Genomic DNA, 25,001 nt, shown 5'->3' on the forward strand with positions numbered 1-25,001 from the left:
GATTAATGTAAATAACATCTTAAATTTGTACTTTTATTTACAATAAGTATTTATATTTTACAATTAAACATAAGAATTGATGACTAATATATCTCAGAGTGTCGAGTTGGTTCATTATTGGATTGCAGAGCTCTCACAGTTTGCTGATGGGTCATAGTTCCAATGTGCTGCTCCAGCTGATGCTTGCGGGAAAATGTTTTATTGCACGGCATGCATCTGAAATGATTAATTAGTTGTAATATTACAATATTACATTTATAAAAGCAGTTTCTCGTACAAGAAAGGCTTTTCGCCCGTATGAGTCAGCATATGATTCTTAAGGACGTTCGAATACGAAAAGGATTTGCCACACGTTATACAGCTAAACGGGCGCTCATTTGTGTGCGTTCTAGAAAAAGAATAGATAGCACTCTTTCAGTTAGGCATACAAAATATTTAGTTGTCATCCTACCTTTCATGTCGGATGTTGGAACTGCGATCCGCAAATGATCGCGAACAGTATTTGCATGTAAACGGTTTTTCCCCTGTGTGAACGCGAATGTGGCGATTCAACTCTGAGGGACCAGCAAACGTTTTAGCGCAGATTCTGCAAGAGACACCAATCCCAAATTATATATTGAAGGAATTATGATATGTTTAAGAATAGAAACCTACTCGCATTCGAATGGCTTTTCGGCCATGTGCCGACGCATATGTATGTTGAGTGCAGCCCTTTTTGAGTAGATGTTGCCGCATATTTCACACATAATATTCGTCGAGGTCTCCTCACTGGATTTGTTAACACTTGTGCCAGCATTTGTTGTTGCCATTGCTTTGCCTTGACCACCATTCTTCAGCACAGAATGCGTTGCAGTTCGTGGCCTTCCGCGGCCACGTTTATTGTGTCGCGTTTTACGCACCTTCGGTTTCCGTAAACGCTCGCTGGGATTGTAATCACTATCACTGGCATTGCCCAGCAATAGGTTCTTATCATCTAATTCACCGGATTCCTCGAAATCATCGTATACTGTTTCCGTGTCCGCCGCCTCAATCGTATCCTCCAAACGTTCTTCCAGCATGGTGCCAAACTCAATGTCTTCGTCGGCATCGATAAACTCGTTGGTCGCCGCCTCATAAATGTATTCCACAGATTCGCTATCCAATTGTGTGGCATCGTCGGAGGGTTCTAGCTTTAATTCGGCCTGCAAACACCAGCATAGCTTTTATTTTTGATTGGCAATTATAAGGGTGACGCTTTACCTTAACAACGCTGCTGGCGAAGGTTCGTTCACTTTCTTGGCACAACTCACGGAATTTATAGGCGCTGGTCAGGCTGCTGACGCAACTACAGCAGAGAAGGCTGGGCATGTCCTCCAGGGGTGGCAGCTGCAAATCAAACACATAAATCAACGATATATGAATATATATGTATATTTATAGAAGCATACCTTAATGCTGCCGATTTCTTCTATTTTGCGGACCAGTGGACACTGGGCGTTCTGATTGTCATAGAGGGGTGTCATGGTATCTACATTCATGTCTTCCGTTAGACATATTCGACATATCATGTACTCGGGCATCGTTTCAAAACTGTTCTTAACAATAATAATAACAAACAACAATGTGAACGATAATAAGGCGTCTTTCTTAATTTATTTTTGCAGCTAGTTCTCAGTTTTTCTTTTGACCGTACTTCTGTGTGACCGGAGTGTGCAATTATTTTTCTAGTATTTTTCGTTTCTTGCTTTTTTAATATATTCAAGTAAATATTTTGTACGTTTATTTTTTTTCTATATATAAAAGTAATTCAATAAATTAACGGCTGACTGTTTTTCAATGTTCTTTTGAGCCAAAGTTCTTTCCGCTGAGAAGTGGAACATTGTTTCACTGCTAAACAATTTTGAATACCTCTGCGAATCAGAGTTCGACAAAATAATAAATCAGTGGAAAATGCTGATGTTATGAAACGATATATTAAAAAAAGAAACTGATATAGTTTTATTTTGGGATAACATTTCAATGACTACAAATGGATTAAATGAAAGTGTGTTTAAAGATCTCATTACTTTTGTACACAACTTATTATCACTCCCACACAGCTCTGCTGCAGCAGAGCCAAAAATTTTTTAATTAACAGCATAATGCTATGCAAGAAATTAATTTGAAATAAAGAAACGCACTATGTTCGATCGCACAAAGATTTAAATTAAGATAAGATAAGATACTCATGATATGTCTGACAAAGACTTTAAAAGAAAGCTGAATATGTTTGGTCTCAGAATGACTTAAGCATTAGCTGTTAAGCTGTTTCATTGCAGAAAAATGGTTTATTTATGTTTAAAAAAAAAAATCAAAATAAATAATAAATAAAAATTTGGTTCTTTTTTATTCAAATTGGCTCGTTAAAAATTTTTGAAGTGGCAACCGTGGTTCTACAACAATAATAATAATATTTGCTCAGCCACTTTCAATGCAAGCAAAGTGGCTCATTCTTTAGAGCATTTTGATAGGTGCTATATTTCAATTGGTCTGCAATTTGACGTACTGCCTCATCCTCAGTAAATTGATATTTGTCCATAAACAAACGAATTATCCAAAGTGGTAATAAAGCGTTTATAATAAGAGTTCCATGCGGCTGCAAATTTAGTTCTTTAGTTCTCTTCAGATATCAACTAAAAATTAAAAACTTACGCCAGATTTGCAGTAAACTTCACCGAGTTTCTTAATCATATTGGAACGTATAGTTTCATTTAAGATATGCATAATATGGCAATGATCAATGGACAGGTAATTTGTGGTTTGAAACTTATGCTGCCTTTCCTCGAATACCTGATCAAAGTTAACCCGATATTTCTCAAATGTGTTCAAAACTGTTGCCTCGTCCATGTCCTCCAGTAGTCTGTGAAACGAAACAAATATATAAAAAAATGTTCAATTGCAATTAATGTGCTTAAGAGAACTTACAGTATATCTACTTTACGTGGCTTGGGAACATCGAGCATTTCGTTGATTTTCCGAAGAGCTTCTCCATTGAGTTGCACAATTGGTGAAGGTTTTATCGCAGATATTTGCATTTTTTTTGAACTGGAGTCATCTTTTTGTACGGAATCTTTTATCTTGTGTTTACGTGACTTTTCTTTGCTGTAGATTGAAGATTTTCTTTAATATAAAAAGCTGCAGTTGAGTTGGAATGAAATTTTACCTGATGACATATTCCCTGTAACGATCTGTCTTTATTGGAGAACGAGGTGAACGACGTTCTTGCTTTGCTTCTCTAGAATTTGACCTTGAAGCAATAATGTTCAAGTATTTATTAATATTTTAAAGAAATTTAAACATGATTATACCTTGAACGCGGACTCTTTAAGCGCTTTGATCGCGTTTTACGCGGCATGTGTTCACTTTGGGTGATTGACTCCGAGATCTTTTGTTGTTTACTATCTAGCGACATCGATCTTCGGTCTCGGGAGGATAATGACGATGGTGGTATTTTACTCGACGACGAAGCTTTTTGGCTGCTCTGCAGCTCGCTTTCCTTCGTCTTACTAGACCGTCTAGTGTAGAGGTTGTAACAATATAATCTACATTGAAAGTCGTTTATTATAATTCTTACGAGGTTGAATTGTTTCTTCCCTCAGCATCCAATTGAGTTCGTTTAAATGGCACTCTCTCGTTACTCTGGATAATGATATCCTCGTGCGACATGTATTGCAGCACTATCTCAAGGCCTAAGTTCACTTTCGATAACTCATCATCGTTTAGCAGCTTCTCTGATGCGGGCAAATACTGCTGTGTTGCCTTTATTGAAACCTTAAAATTGTCAACTTGCATGTTGACTTTTAGCTTGCATGCTTCACGCTTCCAGTTATCAATGTCTGCCAATGTTCTTTGCAAACAGCTCTCCAATCTGCTCCAACGCGCCGCTGTCATCCAGTTGTAATCATTTTCCGGCTCTTTATTTTTGTATAACTTTACAACATCCGGTAATATTTTGATTGTACACAATATTTTATGTGACCTAAACTAGAGATTGATATATAATATTATTGCAAAAATGCATAAATGCAAATCGAACTCATTGCACTTACTTTATATTGCTGTAAAATCACTTGAAATTCACCGATGCTGCAGAAGTTCATTTTGCCGGCGAGCAACTCAAACAAATGAAAACAATAACACAATAGTAAGTGACCATTCGCCTGGCATCGTGTCATCAATAATCGCGGGAATATTTTGAGCTCTTATCGATATACAACAAAAATTAATTATTATTTTGCAAGATATAAATATAATTGCAATTTGACACTTCTATAAAAAAACAAAATTAAAAATTACATTTTTAATTACCGATTGGATAGATCTGATTAGCGTACTATTTTCACACTCAGGCTGAAATGTATGGTAGTATCGATATCAAATTTTAAAACATCGGCGTGCTTTTATTGCATTTTTTATTTCAAAATACACATGAACATGATACAAAATACACAAGTCCCGACGGGACTACCTTGTATAATTGTATCATGCACAAGAAGTAGGAAAGCTTTTTGGATGCTCTGGAACTCGATTTTTTTTTGTTTTATTAGACCGTCTAGTGTAAAATTCATAACGATATATTCTAATTTGAAAGTTCTTTATAATAATTAATTAATAATTAAATTGTTTGAAAACTTCGCAACAATTCAATATCGCGTGCCTAAACGCTTAGCTCTATCTCCTGCCAACAACTGCTTATCTAAAGCTTATCAGGTCGATTGGTGGATTTCCCGCTATAGACGGGGAAGCATGGCAAGCCTCGAATTTCAGCTGGTTCAACATGAGTGCCTATTTGACGAGCTACGTAGGCATGGGTCTGATCAATGAAGATATTATTAGGATGTACCCATTTCAACAGTACTTAAAGCTTTCCGAGCTGGATTTCGATTTTATCGTTCACAGTGACAAAGCAACTCAATTGAGGAATTGCGCGAGTTTCTACACGAAATCCTTAATAATGCAACCTGGATTGATAAAGAGACTCGCTAGGAGGCATTGTTAAAAGAGACAACGATGGCATCCCGCATAGGCTCATGTAGACTCGTTTACACATAAAATTTCAAAAGCAGGTCCATGAACAACATATAACCTATGACACCAAACAAAAAAATGCCTGGTATGGACTTGTCACTAGAGCAACTTTTCTTTTTGGTCTTTAGACAGATATTTGTGCCGTCTACAGGAAGGAACATTATTGGGAGAAGCTGTCGAATAGCATGCTTTAAGCGATTTTGATTGGGGCTGTTACAGCGAGGAATTTGCCAAAGCATTAAACTCTTCAGTAGGCAGTCCTATGTTATATGAATGCGTTAGAATAAAATAAACTCATCCGTTAGGAAATTTTGCATTGGTATCAAATTATATGCCAATAATTTTTAGTCGAATGTATATCCGTTACCCCTTTTTTAAAAAATGTAAAATAGTGCAGTGATATTCTAAGAATATACCCAGTTAATATACCAAAAATACTAAATTATAGGGAAGTCTATAATTCGTATATTGATATACTATCACGTTCATACCATACAGTTATCAACTAAAAGCAATTTCGTCATATGAAACCATTCCTTAAATAACTTTGATCGTAACCAAGGAATTATAGACTAGAGTTATAATTGTATGTACCAAAAATCGTAACTATTTCTGCTTCGTAACTATTTCTTCTTAGCCTCAAGAGCTAAGTTGTCAAGATCAACGTGTACTAAATATTTTTGAAAATGCAACCTACTATTTTTTTATATATTTAAACTAGCCCTAGAAAAAGTATCAATAAATATTTTTGTTGACGTCTACTTCCTTGATGAATATAAGTCTCTCTCGATCATTTACAAGAAGTTTGCACCTCAAAAAGGTCAACTTTGAGGGCCTAAAACATCATACCTCCAGAGTAGGAAAGCCGCTGTCTACCTCAAAATGAGTAACCGCTGTTAACACAGTTCCTAGTGTCCACTAAAGGATTTATCATTTCCTCAATGATAAGCAAGTGGTAGTTGAATTGAGTGACTCGACTATTATAAAGAAACGTACCTTCTTGGCATTCCACAAGGAGGTATCCTACCGCCCCACAGTACCATTGGCGCGAAGGCTAAAATACTATTAATTTGGAAGAGAGGACTTGGTATCCCAGATTCCTTCAACACCTTCACGGATGATAAAAAGATAATGGATATACATATAGTCAACCAAGGTCCCTAAACCTCTACAAACTCCTAGATCACAGTAGCAGGAAAGTCAAAAGTTGACCTTATCTTTGTTTCTAGCCAAGCTATAATTAAATCTTGGTATCCCTTAAAACGCTCTAAAGAGAAATTTATGTGCAATTGAAATTTGGGTCAGATATGAGATGACAAACGACAACCTCAAGGAAAACTCTCAACTCCCTTAATTTGTCATACAAATTTTCGGTAGGATCATCCAGTGTCAGGCGCTCATTAGGTTCCAGTTCATCACTGTACTATGGATTAATAACAGAAATTTCCTTATCAAAAGCGAGCATTACGTATAACTGTTTATACTCGTATATGTGTAATATACATGCGAATAGCACCCTGAATTGATAGTTTTTTTCAGCTCATGGATCAGTTGTATTTTTCAATTTGAATGAATCAGTCATACAATAGTGCCGATGTCAACAATCTACTGAATACTATATAAAAATACGATTCACCATTTAAGTGAATACGAATCGTAATAATGATTAGGATGGCAAACAGCTTATCATTTGTCTTGTATATTGTTTTGATGCTCAGCGCCTTATTGTCAATAGGCGTTGTAGCCAAGCCATCTGGAGATTCAACTTCAAAAACAGGTGTAGAAAACTACTTCAATCTGAACACAGTTTCTCAGATAACGATCACTACTGAAAGCATTTCCCCAACGACGGAACCTGTGGTTGGAACAAAAGGGAATAGTGAAAATGATTTGGATGACAATAAAATCACAAATACGGATGTCAAAAACGATTTCCTTAAGTCTTATGCCACCAAGATGTTGAGCTATATGAATCACACCGTGATGCCATGTGACGATTTCTATGAGTACGCTTGTGGAAACTGGAAGAATGTGAAACCGGAAAAGCAAACCAATATTAAAGAAAGCAATTTAATGGAAATTGTCTATACCCTGGCCGATATAAGCGAACAGCTGCTGCTATCAGAGACACAGCTTGCAACCGACTTGGGCTATGGAAATGAGATGCAGATTGCACAACAATTTTATAACGCGTGCTTAAACGCTGAGCTCTATCCGCTTCCAGCAGCTGACCCCGCTTATCTGAAGCTTATCAGGTCGATTGGCGGATTTCCCGCTATAGACGGGGAAGCATGGCAAGCCTCGAATTTCAGCTGGTTCAACATGAGCGCTCATTTGACGAACTACGGAAGCATGAGTCTGATCTATGAAGATATTATTGGGGTGCATCCATTTCAACCGTATTTCAAGCTGCCCGAGCTGGGTTTCGACTTTATCGTTCACAGCGACAACATCGCCACCAATGATACCAAAGGATACAAGCGCAACGAGAAGCGCATGCACGAATATCTGACGGCCAATGGATTATCCGAGGAAAAGACAGCCGATGTGATAGCTGGAGTGTTTGCCTTTTGGCGTGAAGCGTTGCAGGTTGCAGATCGTTTTAATGAAAATGATGAAAAATGTGAAGAACTTACCAGAACTGAAAGCTTGAAGTTGTTTTCGGGTTGGAAAGATTACTATGATATCGTCTGGGGAGGAATGGAGCATTTCGGTGTTTATCCACCTGAACACTTCTGCGACTTCTATTACATTGAACTGGATAAAGTGTGCGACAAGCACAAAGAAGCCGTTGCCAATTATCTGGCCATGAAGCTGTTGTTTACTATGGATTCCAAATTGAAATCAACCAAGTTTCAGCGCGAAAGTTGTCTACTGGAAGTGCAGTCTTCAGTGCCGTATCTGTTGGATAAACTTTACTATACGGTAAGTTCCTTTCGTTTGTATTAAATAAAGCTATTATCAATTAAACATCAATTTATATTTTAACAGAAATATTTTACCAAAGAAACCCAATCGGATATCTTAGAGATAATGAAGGAATTGCGTGAGTTTATACATGAAGTCCTCAATAATGCAACCTGGATCGATGAAGAGACTCGCAAGGAGGCATTGTTAAAAGAGTCAAAAATGACATCACGTATGGGTTCATTTAAGGATGAGCACCTAACCCAACTTCTCATACGCGAAATGAACAATCTCACCTTTGTGTCAGACAGTTATACGCAAAGCATCATCAATTTAAGGAAATTCTGCCAATATATGAAGCGCTACAATTCCATACACCACAAGCAACTTTCGAAAGAGACGAAGCCACTGGAATTCTTGCTGGGTATGCAAGTGAATGCATTCTACTATCACGTAGACAATTCGATTAATGTAATGTCCGGGGTGCTACATCCGCCAGCCTATCATCATGATTGGCCCAATTCGCTGAAGTATGGCACATTCGGTTATTTGGTTGGCCACGAACTGTCTCATGGTTTCGATAGCGTTGGCTCCGTCTTTGATAGCAAGGGCGAACACCGAAGGTGGTGGAGCTACAAGTCCATTGCGAAGTTCAAAAATCGCACCCAATGTTTCATAGATCAGTACAATAAATATTATGTTTCGGAGATCAATCGTTACATAAACGGCGACAAAACGAAGAATGAGAATATGGCTGATATTGGTGGACTATATGAGGCAATGAATGCTTATCGCATTCACACGAAAAAAATGTCATATGATATGACTAATGAACAAATGCCCGGTATGGACTTTTCACCAGAGCAGCTCTTCTTTTTAGGCTTTGCGCAAATATATTGTGCCGACTATAAGGAGGAGCATTTCTGGGATGAGCTGACCAGTAGGCATACAATGGGCAAGTTTCGTGTAATTGGCGCTGTTAGCAACAGCGAGGACTTTGCCAAAGCATACAACTGTCCAGTCGGCAGTCCAATGAATCCCAATATGAAATGTCATATCTGGTGAATATTTCACAGATTCCGAAGCAGATGTTTACATTTTACTATTCTACTTATTATTGGTTCTATTCTACTATTGGTTGATTTACGAAAACAAAAAGCAATTTGTGTTATGATTCTACAATACAAAAATACAAAAAATTACTATTCTCTTTTATAATTTTTTCTAGTTTTTAATTTAATAGGCGTATATTATACAGCTAGTTGTGACAATTAAAACAAGTAAGAAAACGAGTGTACTCGACTGTGAGATACCCGCTACCCATTTTGAATAAAAGCAATATATTTTGCGGTATAATTCTCAAAATATACAGAATATACTACAAAACTACTAAAAATATACCAAATGATATATGTGGTATATCGATATAGTACCGCAATCAAAATATACCATAGACGGCTCAATATACCAGATTGTCAGCCAAAGCAACTAAGACCCCTAGTAAGTAGGCGTTTTTGTCCATACAAAAGAATTTCTTTAATAACTTGGACAAATTTTATCTGACCGCAACCATATTTTCAGGAATCATAACTACTATAGTTATTATTGTATATTCCAAACTCTAGCTTCAAAATTACGCTTGTTATTCGATTTTTTTTTATTTGCGGGGGTGGAAGTGTTCGTGGCAAAATTTTGAAACAAACTTGATCTGCGTGCAAACATAACAAATGCTGTCGAAAAAAAATTAGGTGTTCATACGGACAGGCGGACAGACACACAGACGGACAGACAGACATGGCTAGATCGTCTCGGCTGTTGACGCTAATCAAGAATATATATACTTTATAGGGTCGGAGATGCCTCCTTCTACCTGTTACATACATTTCCTATCGGCACAAAGTTATAATACCCTTCTACCCTATAGGTAGCGGGTATAAAAAGGAATATAGTATATCTCAAAAAATGTTATGGCACAAACAGTATTTTGATTAGATGCCGAACATTACATTAACAAAAATTATTTAGATTAAATATTAGGTGATAATTTTAAAATGTGCCATATTTCTTCCCCTATGTCGTTCAGGGGCAGCTTATGTTCTGATAACTAATTGATCCGTGTAAAGGGTAGTGATTCATTGATCTACAAGCGCAATGTATCTTCATCTCAAAGCGATTCGATAGCTTTGAAATTAAACTTGATCGGCATATCCGAAGTAAAAGGCAACATTTCGTTTATTTTTCTATATGTGTGTAGCATGATTTATGTGGCATGTGGCAATTTGAGAAGTTTGTTATATTGTTGTTTTGTGGTGTTCGTGTAGTTTCATGTGATGATGTGATAACAAAAATTAAAATACGATTCATTCAGTCTATGTTCTCTCAAAGAACAACCCTATGTGACAGGAGTCGCCATCATGTCATGCAGGTTTACAATTGGTTCGTTTCTCGCTGACATGAAAATGATAATCTCTATAATAACCTTAACTATGGCCGATATGAACTCAAGGTTTCTTAATTTGCTTTGCGAGACCTTTGCAACTGTCAGCAAAGCCTTGTAGTATTATGTGGCCCAGTATCGATTCGAAGCGATCTACTAGATCGCCAGATGAATCTCCGGATTCATGTGGCGCGATTCAGTGGTGAGTATTCCGTAATAGTATTTATTGAATAAATTAATAATAACAATTTTCTTACCTTCCGGATTAATTCGAACCCAAATAACTAGTTTTTAAAATTATCTAAAAAATTGTAGTCTTAAAATCGAAACGGCTTTAAGTTCAAACAATTAAAACTAATAACATTTATCTAAATAAATAATATTGATTCCAGAAAATTACAAATTGTTGGAGTTATTTAAGAAATAAGAAATAGCATTAAAGCTAAATGTAGTACCTTTTAGATTTCTTTAGTATATTAATTTCGTATATTTTAACAAAAATACCGCACGTTTGGCTTTTATTTTTTACGTGTAAATCTTATAATAAAATTTGTGGTTAAAGGTATACAATTTTATATATATACCATTGCTTTCACCTCTACTGACCAATTAAATATTATCATTTAGAAACCTGGTAAGTTGGCAGAGTGAACTTGGTGTCCACAATTCCTTTAACAGCTTCGCAGAATGGGATTCTTTGTTTTCTGCCCGAAACACAGACCCCAAATCTCATACAGCAGAAATGTTATAAGATCACCTTATAATCGTATAAACATCTTTGTTATCAGCTTAGCTGCGTAGCCACTGTCTGAGTGCCGAATATCATCCGAAGAGATCAATGTAGGAAATGCTACGAGCCCGAAACCAAAAAACCACTGAAACATCTTATCAGGTGCTATTGCAGCTCCGCACAAGTTACTTAGAAGCTTCTTGTTTAAGTTCGACTTTGATGTTTCGCGACTACTCCTCAGAGGGCTGTAGGCTTTTGTCAAGAAAGCATCAATTCTTGCTAAGTTATTGAGCTCACAAGGTCAATGCTTAGTCTCCGTTGCAACTACCACTTCAACCTAAGCAAACTTGAGCCATGAGGAATATCATTTTTAAATTTTGGCGCGCATTAAATAAGTATTAAAGTAGGAAAGCATCTATCGAACAAGCACTAATGCAAAAGTCCGTGTGATCAACATACAAATTCCGTATTTGAATTAACAGAATAATTTCCTTATCACCGGGGTGAATTACTTATAGCGTATATATGTATATGTACTATATATTCGTAGAGCAGCCTGACTTGATAATTCTATTAAGTATGTGAATCAGTTATATTTTTATATTTGAATGAAACAGTCGCATAATTATTCTGAGGGTCATAAAAAAGATTCGCTAAATCGTAATGATGAATAGTAATTTCTTTGAGATTATGAATGGAAGGAGCTTATGGATCTTTATGTGTACAATTCTGATGTTTCAGTGCCTTATTTTCAACATGCGTTATAGCCAAACCAGCTGGAGATTCAATTTCCGAAGCACAAGTAGTCCAGCTAGTAGAAGATTCTTCCAATCCCAAAACGGTTTCAGAGGTAGCAGTCACTACTGAAAGCATTTTCACAACGACGGAACCCACGGCAACAACAGAAGCGGTAGTGAACAGTGAGAACGATTTGGAGAACAATAAAATCACAAATACGGATGCCAAAAACGATTTCCTCAAGTCTTATGCCACAAGATGTTGAGCTATATGAATCTCACTGTGAAGCCATGTGATGACTTCTATGAGTACGCATGTGGCAACTGGAAAAATGTGAAACCGGAAAGAGAAACGGAACGTAAGCAAAGCAATTTTATGGAAATTGTCTATACCCTGGCTGATGTAAGTGAACAGCTGCTGCTATCAGAGACACAGCTTGCAATCGACCTGGGCTATAGAAATGAGGTGAAAATTGCGCAACAATTTTATAACGCGTGCTTAAACGCTGAGCTCTTTCCGCTTCCAGCAGCTGACCCCGCTTATCTGAAGCTTATCAGGTCGATTGGTGGATTTCCCGCTATAGACGGGGAAGCATGGCAAGCCTCGAATTTCAGTTGGTTCAACATGAGCGCTCATTTGACGAACTACGGAGGTGTGGGTCTGATCTATGAAGATATTATTGGGAAGCATCCATTTCAACCGTATTTCAAGCTGCCCGAACTGGGTTTCGACTTTATCGTTCACAGCGACAACATCGCCACCAATGACACCAAAGGTTACAAGCGCAACGAGAAGCGTATGCACGAATATTTGACGGCCAATGGATTATCCGAGGAAAAGACAGCCGATGTGATAGCTGGAGTGTTTGCCTTTTGGCGTGAAGCGTTGCAGGTTGCTGATCGTTTTAATGAGAATGAAGAAAAATGTGATATACTCACCAATATCGAGGATTTGGATTGGTTTCCGGGTTGGAAAGATTACTATGAAATCGTTTGGGGCGGTGTTGAGCATTTTGGAGAAAATCCATTCCTCCACTTCTGCGACTTCTATTACTATGAGCTGGATAAAGTGTGCGACAAGCACAAAGAAGCCGTTTCCAATTATCTGGCCATGAAGCTGCTGTTTACTATGGATTCCAAACTGAAATCAACCAAATTCCAGCGCGAAAGTTGTCTACTGGAAGTGCAGTCTTCAGTGCCGTATCTGTTGGATAAACTTTACTATACGGTAAGTTCCTTTCGTTTGTATTAAATCAAGCTTTGATCAATTAAACATAAATTTATATTTTAACAGAAATATTTTACCAAAGAAACCCAATCGGATATCTTAGAGATAATGAAGGAATTGCGTGAGTTTCTGCATGAAGTTCTCAATAATGCAACATGGATCGATGAAGAGACTCGCAAGGAGGCATTGTTAAAAGAGTCAACAATGACATCACGTATGGGTTCGTTTAAGGATGAGCACCTAACGCAGCTTCTCATACGCGAAATGAACAATCTCACCTTTGTGCCAGACAGTTACACGCAAAGCATCATCAATTTAAGGAAATTCCGCAGATATATGAAGCGCTATAATTCTATACATTACAAGCAGCTGTCAAACGAAACAAAACCGTTGGAACTGTTGCTGGGTATGCAAGTGAATGCATTCTACTACATCGTGGACAATTCGATTAATGTAATGTCCGGGGTGCTACATCCGCCAGCCTATCATCATGATTGGCCCAATTCGCTAAAGTATGGGACATTTGGTTATTTGGTTGGCCACGAACTGTCTCATGCTTTCGATAGCGATGGTTCCCGCATTGATAGCAAGGGCGAAGTACGAAACTGGTGGAGCAAAATGTTCTCTGACGAGTTCAATAATCGCCGTCAATGTTTTATAGATCAATACGGCAAATATCACGTGCCTCAGATCAATCGTACTATCGACGGTGATAAAACGAAGGATGAGAATATGGCCGACATTGGTGGACTATATGAGGCAATAAATGCCTATCGTCTTCACACGAAGCATCAGAAGCAGCTCCATGAACAAGATGTGTCTTATGACATGCCAAACGAACAAATGCCTGGTATGGACTTGTCACCAGAGCAGCTCTTTTTTCTGGGTTTTGGTCAGATGTTTTGTGCCGACTACAAGGAGGAGCATTATTGGAAAGAACTGACCGATGAGCATACCATTGACAAGTTTCGTATAATTGGCGCTCTCAGTAACAGCGAGGACTTTGCCAAGGCATACAATTGTCCAGTCGGTAGCCCAATGAATCCCAACACAAAATGTCATATCTGGTGAATATTTCAGAGATTCCAAAGCAGATGCCGACATTTTACCATAAACAACATGAGTTGGTTGACTTCGGGTATTTGCAGAAAGCAAGTCTATTTAATAATGATGATTTCGAAAACGAAATTTGTGCTATGATTCTGAAATTTGGAATAAAATACTTTTTAGTTTTTAATTTAAAAGGCGTTTATTCAACAGCTAGTTGTGACAATTCAAACAAGTAAGAAAGCTACAGTCGAGTGTACTCGACTGTGAGGTACCCGCTACCCATTTTGAATAAAATACCGCATTCAAAATATTCCATAGACGGCACAATATACCAGATTGTCAGCCAAAGCAACTAAGACCCCTAGTAAGTGGGCGTTTTTGCCCATACAAAAGTATTTCTTTAATAACTTCGACGCTTGTTATTCGATTTTTTTGATTTGCGGGGGCGGAAGTGGGCGTGGAAAAAATTTGAAACAAACTTGATCTGCGTGCAAACATAACAAATGCTGTCGAAAAAAATTATAGTTCTATCTCTTATAGTCTTTGAGATCCAGTGTTTCATACGGACGGACGGACAGACACACAGGCGGACAGATGGACATGGCTAGATCTCTCGGCTGTTGACGCTGATCAAGAATATATATAGTTAACTTTGTTCTACCTGTTACATACATTTCCTGCCGGCACAAAGTTACACTATGGGTAGCGGGTATAAAGAGAAATATGTTATATTTCAAAAAATCTTATGGCACAAACAGTATTTTGATTAGATGCCGAACATTACATCAGCAAAAATTATTTAGGTTAAATATTAGGTGATCATTTTAAAATGCAGCTTAGAAAGCATATGTTCCGATAACTAATTGATCCGTGTAAAGGGTATATACGCTCACTATAGTGATTCATTGATCTACAAACGCAATGTATCTTCATCTCAAAGCGATTTGATCAGCAGAGGGCGCGGCATATCCGAAGTAAAAGCCAAAATTTCCTTTATATTTCTATATTTTGTTTATAAAAGACGATTCATTCAGTCTATGTTCTCTCAAAGCACAACCCTATGTGGGAGGAGTCGCCATCAAGTCATGCAGGTTTACAATTGGTTCGTTTCTCGCTGACATGAAAATGATAATCTCTATAATAACCTTAACTATGGCCGATATGAACTCAAGGTTTCTTAATTTGCTTTGCGAGACCTTTGCAACTGTCAGCAAAGCCTTGTAGTATTATGTGGCCCAGTATCGATTCGAAGCGATCGACTAGACATGAATCCGGAGATTCATCTGGCGCTATTCAGTGGTGAGTATTCCGTAATAGTATTTATTGAATATAATTAATAATACAAATTTTCTTACCTTCCGGATTAATTTGAACCCAAATAACTAGTTTTTAAAATTATCTAAAAAATTGTAGTTTTAAAATTAGACCGCTTTAAGTTCAAACAATTAAAACTAAGAACACTTTTCTAAAAATATAATAAATAATAATAGTTCCAGAAAATTACAAATTATTAAGAAATAAAAAATAAAAAAATTGAATGTAGTATATTAATTTTAGTATTTTAGTATCTTAATTTTAACAAAAATACCGCACCGTTTTGCTTCTATTTCTAACATGTTAATCTCATAATAGGATTTGTAGTTTTAAAGGTATACAATTTTCTCCACTTGATAATAAGAACTTTGTATTTTCTAACTCAAAGCTTTTAATGTTCTTTGAGGCACTTTATAGAAGAGAATTCTAAAATAAAATCTTGATCTAATAACATCTACATCTCATTTTTTCTACACCACCAATGGAATTTTGAGGTTTCTTCGCTGTGGTCAGGCTAAAATAAATACACCATTGCTTTCACCTCTACTGACCAATTAAATATTATCATTTAGAAACCTGGTAAGTTGGCAGAGTGAACTTGGTATCCGCAATGCCTTTAACAGCTTCGCAGAAGCTTTGAAAATGGAGGGGAATATGGGATTCTTTGTTTACTGTTTCAAACACAGACCCCAAATCTAATACAGCAGAAATGTTATAAGGTCTTCTAATAATCGAATAAACATCTTTGTTATCAGCTAAGCTGCGTAGCCACTGTCTGAGTGCCGAATATCATCCGAAGAGATCAATGTAGGAAATGCTACGAGCCCGAAACCAAAAAACCACTGAAACATCTTATCAGGTGCTATTGCAGCTCCGGATAAGTTACTTAGAAGCTTCTTGTTTAAGTTCGACTTTGACTCAGAGGGCTGTAGGCTTTTGTCAAGAAAGCATCAATTCTTGCTAAGTTATTGAGCTCACAAGGTCAATGCTTCCGTTGAAACTACCACTTCAACCTAAGCAAACTTGAGCCATGAGGAATATTATTTTTAAATTTTGGCACGCATTAAATAAGTATTAAAGTAGGAAAGCATCTATCGAACAAGCACTAATGCAAAAGTCCGTGTGATCAACATACAAATTCCGTATTTGAATTAACAGAATAATTTCCTTATCATCAGGGTGCATTACTTATAGCGTATATATGTATATGTACTATATATTCGTAGAGCAGCCTGACTTGATAATTCTATTAAGTATGTGAATCAGTTATATTTTTATATTTGAATGAAACAGTCGCATAAATATTTCGAGGGTCATAAAAAAGATTCGCTAAATCGTAATGATGATAGTAATTTCTTTGAGATTATGAATGGAAGGAGCTTATGGATCTTTATGTGTACAATTCTGATGCTCAGTGCCTTATTTTCAACATGCGTTATAGCCAAACCAGCTGGAGATTCAATTTCCGAAACACAAGTAGTCCAGCTAGTAGAAGATTCTTCCAATCCCAAAACGGTTTCAGAGGTAGCAGTCACTACTGAAAGCATTTTCCCAACGACGGAACCCACGGCAACAACAGAAGCGGTAGTGAATAGTGAGAACGATTTGGAGAACAATAAAATCACAAAAACGGATGCCAAAAATGAGTTCCTCAAATCCTATGCCACCAAGATGTTGAGCTATATGAATCTCACTGTGAAGCCATGTGATGATTTCTATGAGTACGCATGTGGCAACTGGAAAAATGTGAAACCGGAAAGGCAAACCGAAAATAAACGTAGCAATTTATTTGATAACGTTTACACTCTGGCCGATATTAGTGAACAGTTGCTGCTATCAGAGACACAGCTTGCAACCGACCTGGGCTATGGAAATGAGATGAAGATTGCACAACAATTTTATAACGCGTGCTTGAATGCTAAGCTCTATCCACTTCCAGCAGCTGATCCCGCCTATCTGAAGCTTATCAGGTCGATTGGCGGATTTCCCGCTTTAGACGGGGAAGCATGGCAAGCCTCGAATTTCAGTTGGTTTAACATGAGTGCACATTTGACGAGCTATGGTGGCATTGGTCTCATCTATGAAAAGATTACTGCGAAATACCCATTTCAACCGTACTTCAAGCTGCCCGAGCTGGGTTTCGACTTTATCGTTCACAGCGACAACATCGCCACCAATAACACCAAAGGATACAAGCGCAACGAGAAGCGCATGCACGAATATCTGACGGCCAATGGATTATCCGAGGAAAAGACAGCCGATGTGATAGCTGGAGTGTTTGCGTTTTGGCGTGAAGCACTGCAGGTTGCCGATCGTCTTACAGAAAATGAGGCTGAACGTGAAAGACTCACCGATACCGACGATTTGGATTTGTTTCCGGGTTGGAAAGATTACTATGATATCGTCTGGGGAGGAATGGAGCATTTCGGTGTTTATCCACCTGAACACTTCAGCGACTTCTATTACCATGAGCTGAATAAAGTGTGCAACGAGCACAAAGAAGCCGTTGCCAATTATCTGGCCATGAAGCTGCTGTTTACTATGGATCCCAAATTGAAATCAACCAAGTTTCAGCGCGAAAGTTGTCTACTGGAAGTGCAGTCTTCAGTGCCGTATCTGTTGGATAAACTTTACTATACGGTAAGTTCCTTTCGTTTGTATTAAATAAAGCTATTATCAATTAAACATAAATTTATATTTTAACAGAAATATTTTACCAAAGAAACCCAATCGGATATCTTAGAGATAATGAAGGAATTGCGTGAGTTTCTACATGAAGTCCTCAATAATGCAACCTGGATCGATGAAGAGACTCGCAAGGAGGCATTGTTAAAAGAGTCAAAAATAACAACTCGTATAGGTTCGTTTAAGGATGAGCACCTAACGCAACTTCTCATACGCGAAATGAACAACCTCATCTTTGTGCCAGACAGTTATACGCAAAGCATCATCAATTTAAGGAAATTCCGCAGATATATGAAGCGCTACAATTCTATACATTACAAGCAGCTGTCAAACGAAACAAAACCGTTGGAAATGTTGCTGGGTATGCAAGTGAATGCATTCTATTATCACGTAGACAATTCGATTAATGTAATGTCCGGGGTGCTACATCCGCCAGCCTATCATCATGATTGGCCCAATTCGCTAAAGTATGGGACATTCGGTTATTTGGTTGGTCACGAACTGTCTCATGGTTTCAATAGTGTTGGCTCCGTCTTTGATAGCAAAGGCGAAGTACGAAGTTGGTTTGAGGAGTTCGATAATCGCCGTCAATGTTTTATAGATCAATACAGCAAATATCACGTGCCGCAGATCAATCGTACTATCGATGGTGATAATACGAAGAATGAGAATATGGCTGATATTGGTGGACTATATAAGGCAATGAATGCTTATCGCCTTCACACAACACATCACAAGCAGCTCCATAAACGAGATGAGTCGTATGACATTACTAATGAACAAATGCCCGGCATAGACTTGGCACCAGAGCAGCTCTTCTTTTTGGGCTTTGCCCAGGTTTGGTGCTCCGAGTACAAGGAGGAGCACTATTGGGAGGAACTGACTGACGTGCATCCGGTTGATAAGTTCCGTGTGATTGGCGCTGTGAGCAACAGCGAGGACTTCGCCAAGGCATACAACTGTCCAGTCGGTAGCCCAATGAGTCCCAATAGAAAATGTCATATTTGGTAAATGTGTTTGTTTCGGTAAAATAAACTGATAATTCTTTAACTTTTTAAATCGCCTGACTAAATAATACGGTTAAGATACACAAAACAAAATTGCAATGTATTTTGATTTAAGCGATAGATTAATTTGAGAAATATATTTCAAAATCGAAAAGTTTCGCTGATTTTTTTATCAAATTTACTTCTTGACTGTCATATATCACCTTCTTATAAGTTAAAATTTTCAAAACTGAGAAATATAACGGCGACCAAACAACGTACGACTCACATTTTTTTTTTTTTAAAGCGTATAGCAAGTAATTATTTTAAACAACTCATAAAAAACTAGTTCTCAATATTAGGTTGATCATCACTCAGTGTGTTTGATGCGTTCCATCTTTTTTTTTTTAGTAATTTTCGTTTGTTGCTTTGGAAGTACATAAATATATTCAGACAAATATGTTTCGGTTTATTTTCTTTAAAATTTTAAAATACATAACTAAATTAACACCCTATTTAGACGGTATGAGCTGATTATTTCCATTTAAAATTTTGGCACTCTAAAATTATTTCAAATATCATTTCAATTCTTAAAGAATCAAAGCAAAATACAGGAAACGAATGGCTTAATGCTCTTTTTAGACCAAGTGCATTTGCTTCATTGATGCTATTCTGTGAGGAAGTGTGTACAGTGTACACCAAAACTGCATCACGCTGTTTACACTGAGCTGCATCATAGAAATTTTCTTTAAATTTAGCTTTAGGACGCATTATTCCTTAAGCGGATGTGTGTAAGAGAGGAATGAAGGTGCATCATTTTTTTCTTGGCTTAATATTTTTACTTTTGCAGCCCTAAACAGCTGTTTGAATAACGCGACTTTGGAGTAAATACTTGCATCATAGAATTGCATCATTCAAGCAGATGCACTTGGTCTAAATATGCTATAAATTGACTGCACACAGTGAAGACTAGTGTGACTAGTTTCCGTAAAAAATGTATCGGAATATCGATAATTAAAATACGATTGACCGCTAAGAATATTCTAATTTCGAAAGTTAGGCGCGTATCAATAAAGTAAGATAGGGAAGCATCCATTCAAGAGGCGCCTAGGCAAAAGGCGGTCTTAGAAAATTATAAAACGAGTGAATAAAAATTAAAAATAATTTTCTTATCAGTAGTGAGAATGACGTATAACGTACATTTATACATATGTAGTATATATACGATGAGCACTCTGGCTTGATAATTCCACTAAACTTGTGGATCAGTTGTATTTTTATATTTGAATGAAACAGTCGCATAATTGTTCCGAGGGTCAATGTTGACAATCAACTAAAAAATATATATAAATAGGATTCGCCACTTAAGTGAATTCAAATCGTAATGATGAACAGAAATATGTTTGAGATTAAGAAGGCAAGAAGCTTATCATTTGTCTTGTGTGCTGTTCTAATGCTCAGTGCCTTATTGTCAACACGCGTTGTAGCCAAGCCAGCTGGAGATTCAATTTCTGAAGCAGACGTATTCCCCGCAGTAGAAGATTCTTCCAATCCAATAACGGTTTCAGAGATAGCAGTCACTACTGAAAGCATTTCCCTAACGACGGAATCCACAGTTACCACAGAAGCAGTCGCGAGTAGTGAGAACGATTTGGATAACAATGAAATCACAAATACGGATGCCAAAACGAATTTCCTCAAGTCTTATGCCACCAAGATGTTGAGCTATATGAATCTCACCGTGAAGCCATGTGATGATTTCTATGAGTACGCATGTGGCAACTGGAAGAATGTGAAACCGGAAAGGCAAACCGAAAATAAACGTAGCAATCTGTTGGATATAGTTTACACTCTGGCCGATGTAAGTGAACAACTGCTGGTATCAGATACACAGCTTGCCACGGATCTGGGCTATGGTAATGAGATGAAGATTGCACAACAATTCTATAACGCGTGCTTGAATGCTGAGCTCTATCCACTGCCAGCAGCTGACCCCGCTTATCTGAAGCTTATCAGGTCGATTGGCGGATTTCCCGCTTTAGATGGTCAAGCATGGCAAGCCTCGAATTTCAGTTGGTTTAACATGAGTGCACATTTGACGAGCTATGGTGGCATTGGTCTCATCTATGAAAAGATTAGTCCTACCTATCCATTTCCGCCGTATTTCCAGTTGCCTGAACTCGGCTTCGACTTTATCGTTCACAGCGACAACATCGCCACCAATGACACCAAAGGATACAAGCGCAACGAGAAGCGCATGCACGAATATCTGACGGCCAATGGATTATCCGAGGAAAAGACAGCCGATGTGATAGCTGGAGTGTTTGCCTTTTGGCGTGAAGCGTTGCAGGTTGCTGATCGTTTTAAAGAGAATGATGAAAAATGTGAAGAACTTACCAATACTGAGAGCTTGAAGTTGTTTTCCGGTTGGAGAGATTACTATGATATCGTCTGGGGCGGTGCTGAGCATTTCGGTGTTTATCCACCTGAACACTTCTGCGACTTCTATTACCATGAGCTGGATAAAGTGTGTGCCAAGCACAAAGAAGCCGTTGCCAACTATCTGGCCATGAAGCTGCTGTATACTATGGATTCTAAACTGAAATCAACCAAGTTCCAGCGTGAACGCTGCCTACTAGAAGTGCAGTCCTCGGTGCCGTATCTGTTGGATAAACTTTACTATACGGTAAGTTTTTTATTTCTTTTAAATAATGCCTTTACTAATAAAGCATAAATTTATATTCGAACAGAAATATTTTACCAAAGAAACTCAATCGGATATCGTAGAGATAATTAGGGAATTACGTGAGTTTCTACACGAAGTCCTCAATAATGCAACCTGGATCGATGAAGAGACTCGCAAGGAGGCTTTGTTAAAAGAGTCAACAATGACATCTCGCATGGGTTCATTTAAAGATGAGCACCTAGCGCAGCTTCTCATACGCGAAATGAACAATCTCACCTTTGTGCCAGACAGTTATACACAAAGCATCATCAATTTGAGGAAATTCCGCAGATATATGAAGCGCTACAATTCTATACATCACAAGCAGCTGTCAAACGAAACAAAACCGTTGGAACTGTTGCTGGGTATGCAAGTGAATGCATTCTACTATAACGTAGACAATTCGATTAATGTGATGTCCGGGTTGCTACATCCGCCAGCGTATCATCATGATTGGCCCAATTCGCTGAAGTATGGCACGTTCGGTTATTTGGTTGGTCACGAACTGTCTCATGGTTTTGATAGCGTTGGTTCCCACTATGATAACAAAGGCGAGGACCGAAGCTGGTGGAGCAAAAAGTCCATTGTGGAGTTCAATAATCGCACTCAATGTTTTGTAGATCAATACGGTAAGTATAACGTGTCAGAGATCAATCGTAATATCGATGGCGATAAAACAAAGGATGAGAATATGGCCGATATTGGTGGACTATATGAGGCAATGAATGCTTATCGCCTCCACACGAAACATCTGAGGCACGAACAAGATGTGTCTTATGACATGACTAATGAACAAATGCCCGGCATGGACTTGTCACCAGAGCAGCTCTTCTTTTTGGGCTTTGCCCAGGTTTGGTGTGCCGATTACAAGGAGGAACATTATTGGGAGGAACTGACTGACGAGCATACGGTTGATAAGTACCGTGTGATTGGCGCTGTGAGCAACAGCGAGGACTTCGCCAAGGCATACAACTGTCCAGTTAGCAGTGCAATGAATCCCAATACAAAATGTCGTATCTGGTAATTGAGTGACGACGTAACGATGGCCCTGTTTTTGTTGATTTGATAAGAGCATAAAGTTCATTAATTAAATAAATATGTGAGAATGTATGAGTGTGAGCATAAATAAACTACGCATAAAATTATTTGCCGAGCAACAATGTCCGCGATAAGTTTTGAATCATTTATTCAACAACAAATAGCGTAAACAGCTAATGGATCACAGTCTCCGAAGACTTGAATGCATTGGGACTCTTATAGTTCTCAATGAGCAACGATTTATAGCGACGCAAGTGAACGCTGAGTCCCTCTTCTCGCTCAGCGGCTGACAAGATGACGACACGTGCGATAACCAAATGCGAGGGATTCGTCTGACTGAAGCCTCTGATAACATCGATTTCATCGCCAACATCTAGCTGTAGAAAATGGGTTTGAATATTAGCCATAAGCTTAATATGTTTTAGGAGTCAACTCACCTGGACGCTCTTTTTCTGAAGCTTTTTTCCATTTACACGTATTTTACTTTCATAGAAATTATGTTCTACTTTGCTGCAATTAACAAAGCATTAATTAAGTGTTCTAATAGCCTTTGACAGACGCTCACTTTCTGGCCATGCCAAGTCCTGATTTTAACAGTAAATCAGCGCGCAGCGAGTTCACTTTGGTCTTTACCACTTTGGAGTCGCGATCATCTTTAAACTCTTCATCTGCCTCATCGTCGCTGTCCAAATCGTTTGACTGTCTGGATGATTTCTTATCGTATTTCCAAGCAACTTGTGTGGTGTGTAGATGTTTCGCTGATACGCTGCCGCATGTTGCAGCTGCTTTGTTGAGTGAATTATACGATGTTGATGTTGCAACTATACGTAGTCTTGACAATAGCCGAAGACTTCGGCTGAACATGTTTTGTTGTGCGGCTTCTAAAATTATGATAACAAATACCAAATAAACTATGTACATAACCTAGAAATCGAACAGCTGATAGTATCGCGTTGCCAACCATCAGTTAGAATTATTTGTTTTGCTTTTTTTGTTTCGCTTCTTTTTAGGTTTCTTGTCAGGATTTGGACGAATCTGATGGACTGTCACTGGGCGATAAACACTCAATTCACTTGCTGGGAGAAACTCATCATCATCTGTTTCATCCAACTGCATGTGTTCAACGATTTCTTCGATGGTTTCTTTTTTGGATGAATTTGGAATTGGTTTGTCGACTTTTATGAGCTGAGTTTTCATGGCAATATTGCTGAGTGCTTTGTCCAGCTGTTGTGCTTCTACTTGTGCATCGACCAGATGCAGCTTCAAAGCACCGCCATCCATACAGGAGATGTAATCACCGCTCCACTCTTTTTCTATTTTTAAAGGTGCCGCAATTTGTGCCTCAACTTCAATAGTTTCTGCCACTTTTTCTTGAGGTTTTTTTTCCTTGCAATTGGGAAAATCTTTTGTGGCGGTGCAGGAGGCTTCTTCTTATGAGCATTCACCCATTTGCTTAGCTCCAAGCTAATGTCATCCAAATCCAAAGGCAGCACTAGAATAAGTGAACGTATGCCAAAGAGTTCTTCTGTCAGATCTTCTAGTTTGGGTTGTGCATAAATGGGCGCCGTTGGCATTTTAACCACTGCGCTCGTGGCGATTAAACGTAGCAGATGCGATGGTCGGATGCTGAGTGAAATGAAGACGCAAGAAAAACGTGCTCCGTTTATGGCTCGTAACGAACTTTCGAGTCCCAGATGAATGTGAGTCTTTGTGGCGAATGCCTTTGATGGTCCTTGGGTGCAGCTTATTGCATTTTTCATTATTTTCCGAAATGTAAGCACTTCATTTTCTGGCAGCACTGGACTGCGACATAAATAATTAATTTTTGTTTTTGTTAGTTTGAGATGCCATAAAATAGAATTCAAAGTTCGGCGCTCACCTGTGTTGCTTGTATGGATTGGCCAATATAGTGCGCAGCTTAGGCAATGTTTTTTTCTTTCCTTTTAATTCTTTTTGCTTAATGCTGGATAAACTCATTGTTAAATAAATAAACACAAATTCACGAACAAAACGTCCTCTCCATGCGAGCGGCAAACTAAAAACAACATGCAGTGTGGCCGTAGTGTGACTCTATTAATACACTACAAATGGTGCGTTAGTATATGCATCCCTGGTTTT

General features: G+C 38.1%; 6 protein-coding genes across 12 annotated transcripts; 2 read left to right on the top strand and 4 right to left on the bottom strand.

Annotated features, from left to right (window-relative positions):
• Positions 1-12: 12 nt before the first annotated feature.
• LOC117573617 (transcription factor Ouib) lies at positions 13-1,690 on the bottom strand. Its single transcript, XM_034256916.2, has 6 exons — positions 1,428-1,690; positions 1,240-1,365; positions 655-1,181; positions 452-586; positions 278-388; positions 13-216 (listed from the first exon to the last, which is right to left on the bottom strand). Exons 1-6 carry the CDS (start codon positions 1,557-1,559, stop codon positions 84-86), a joined length of 1,164 nt encoding a protein of 387 aa, XP_034112807.1. The 5' UTR covers positions 1,560-1,690; the 3' UTR covers positions 13-83.
• A 683-nt stretch (positions 1,691-2,373) lies between these two features.
• Positions 2,374-4,233, bottom strand: LOC117576113 (uncharacterized protein CG4951). The gene is made up of 7 exons (XM_034260670.2): positions 4,068-4,233; positions 3,593-4,002; positions 3,327-3,533; positions 3,182-3,265; positions 2,944-3,120; positions 2,671-2,878; positions 2,374-2,614 (listed from the first exon to the last, which is right to left on the bottom strand). Exons 1-7 carry the CDS (start codon positions 4,191-4,193, stop codon positions 2,447-2,449), a joined length of 1,380 nt encoding a protein of 459 aa, XP_034116561.1. The 5' UTR covers positions 4,194-4,233; the 3' UTR covers positions 2,374-2,446.
• A 2,359-nt stretch (positions 4,234-6,592) lies between these two features.
• Positions 6,593-19,217, top strand: LOC117573621 (neprilysin-2-like). 7 transcript variants are annotated; one of them, XM_034256925.2, is made up of 4 exons: positions 6,593-7,301; positions 12,416-12,633; positions 17,638-18,089; positions 18,156-19,217. In XM_034256925.2, exons 1-4 carry the CDS (start codon positions 6,709-6,711, stop codon positions 19,143-19,145), a joined length of 2,253 nt encoding a protein of 750 aa, XP_034112816.2. In that variant the 5' UTR covers positions 6,593-6,708; the 3' UTR covers positions 19,146-19,217. The 7 variants fall into 7 exon arrangements, with proteins under 7 accessions (XP_034112816.2, XP_051862453.1, XP_051862452.1 ...); XM_052006492.1 differs by lacking the exon at positions 17,638-18,089 and having other exon boundaries at positions 6,596-7,301; positions 12,416-13,085; XM_052006490.1 differs by lacking the exons at positions 12,416-12,633; positions 17,638-18,089; positions 18,156-19,217 and adding exons at positions 12,750-13,085; positions 13,152-14,471 and having other exon boundaries at positions 6,604-7,635.
• A 1,190-nt stretch (positions 19,218-20,407) lies between these two features.
• LOC117573622 (neprilysin-2-like) lies at positions 20,408-22,982 on the top strand. The gene is made up of 2 exons (XM_034256924.2): positions 20,408-21,806; positions 21,871-22,982. Exons 1-2 carry the CDS (start codon positions 20,505-20,507, stop codon positions 22,867-22,869), a joined length of 2,301 nt encoding a protein of 766 aa, XP_034112815.2. The 5' UTR covers positions 20,408-20,504; the 3' UTR covers positions 22,870-22,982.
• Positions 22,983-22,987: 5 nt separating this feature from the next.
• Positions 22,988-23,847, bottom strand: LOC117573625 (mitochondrial transcription rescue factor 1). Its single transcript, XM_034256927.2, has 3 exons — positions 23,449-23,847; positions 23,321-23,393; positions 22,988-23,260 (listed from the first exon to the last, which is right to left on the bottom strand). Exons 1-3 carry the CDS (start codon positions 23,802-23,804, stop codon positions 23,057-23,059), a joined length of 633 nt encoding a protein of 210 aa, XP_034112818.2. The 5' UTR covers positions 23,805-23,847; the 3' UTR covers positions 22,988-23,056.
• LOC117573624 (uncharacterized) lies at positions 23,847-24,939 on the bottom strand. The gene is given in 3 exon segments (XM_034256926.2): positions 23,847-24,250; positions 24,253-24,686; positions 24,763-24,939. Coding segments are annotated over 3 exon segments (936 nt in total). The 5' UTR covers positions 24,861-24,939.
• Between the last annotated feature and the right edge of the window lie 62 nt (positions 24,940-25,001).

The sequence above is a fragment of the Drosophila albomicans genome, chromosome 2R, assembly GCF_009650485.2.
Source record: "Drosophila albomicans strain 15112-1751.03 chromosome 2R, ASM965048v2, whole genome shotgun sequence".
In the NCBI taxonomy this organism is placed as follows: Eukaryota; Metazoa; Arthropoda; class Insecta; order Diptera; family Drosophilidae; genus Drosophila; species Drosophila albomicans.

What these genes read in the sequence shown, in the direction of transcription:
- LOC117573617 (XM_034256916.2), bottom strand. Translation starts at nt 1,559, where the DNA reads ATGCCCGAGTACATGATATGTCGAATATGTCTAACGGAAGACATGAAT. An exon ending in TCCAACATCCGACATGAAAG is followed by an intron (nt 389 to 451) that starts GTAGGATGACAA and finishes TTCTTTTTCTAG; the next exon opens with AACGCACACAAATGAGCGCC. An exon ending in ACGGGCGAAAAGCCTTTCTT is followed by an intron (nt 217 to 277) that starts GTACGAGAAACT and finishes TAATCATTTCAG; the next exon opens with ATGCATGCCGTGCAATAAAA.
- LOC117576113 (XM_034260670.2), bottom strand. Translation starts at nt 4,193, where the DNA reads ATGACACGATGCCAGGCGAATGGTCACTTACTATTGTGTTATTGTTTT. An exon ending in TACAGGGAATATGTCATCAG is followed by an intron (nt 3,121 to 3,181) that starts GTAAAATTTCAT and finishes TTCAATCTACAG; the next exon opens with CAAAGAAAAGTCACGTAAAC. An exon ending in CCACGTAAAGTAGATATACT is followed by an intron (nt 2,879 to 2,943) that starts GTAAGTTCTCTT and finishes TTCGTTTCACAG; the next exon opens with ACTACTGGAGGACATGGACG.
- LOC117573621 (XM_052006491.1), top strand. Translation starts at nt 6,709, where the DNA reads ATGATTAGGATGGCAAACAGCTTATCATTTGTCTTGTATATTGTTTTG. An exon ending in TGGATAAACTTTACTATACG is followed by an intron (nt 7,972 to 13,151) that starts GTAAGTTCCTTT and finishes ATATTTTAACAG; the next exon opens with AAATATTTTACCAAAGAAAC.
- LOC117573622 (XM_034256924.2), top strand. Translation starts at nt 20,505, where the DNA reads ATGATGAACAGAAATATGTTTGAGATTAAGAAGGCAAGAAGCTTATCA. An exon ending in TGGATAAACTTTACTATACG is followed by an intron (nt 21,807 to 21,870) that starts GTAAGTTTTTTA and finishes ATATTCGAACAG; the next exon opens with AAATATTTTACCAAAGAAAC.
- LOC117573625 (XM_034256927.2), bottom strand. Translation starts at nt 23,804, where the DNA reads ATGTACATAGTTTATTTGGTATTTGTTATCATAATTTTAGAAGCCGCA. An exon ending in GGACTTGGCATGGCCAGAAA is followed by an intron (nt 23,394 to 23,448) that starts GTGAGCGTCTGT and finishes TGTTAATTGCAG; the next exon opens with CAAAGTAGAACATAATTTCT. An exon ending in TTCAGAAAAAGAGCGTCCAG is followed by an intron (nt 23,261 to 23,320) that starts GTGAGTTGACTC and finishes CATTTTCTACAG; the next exon opens with CTAGATGTTGGCGATGAAAT.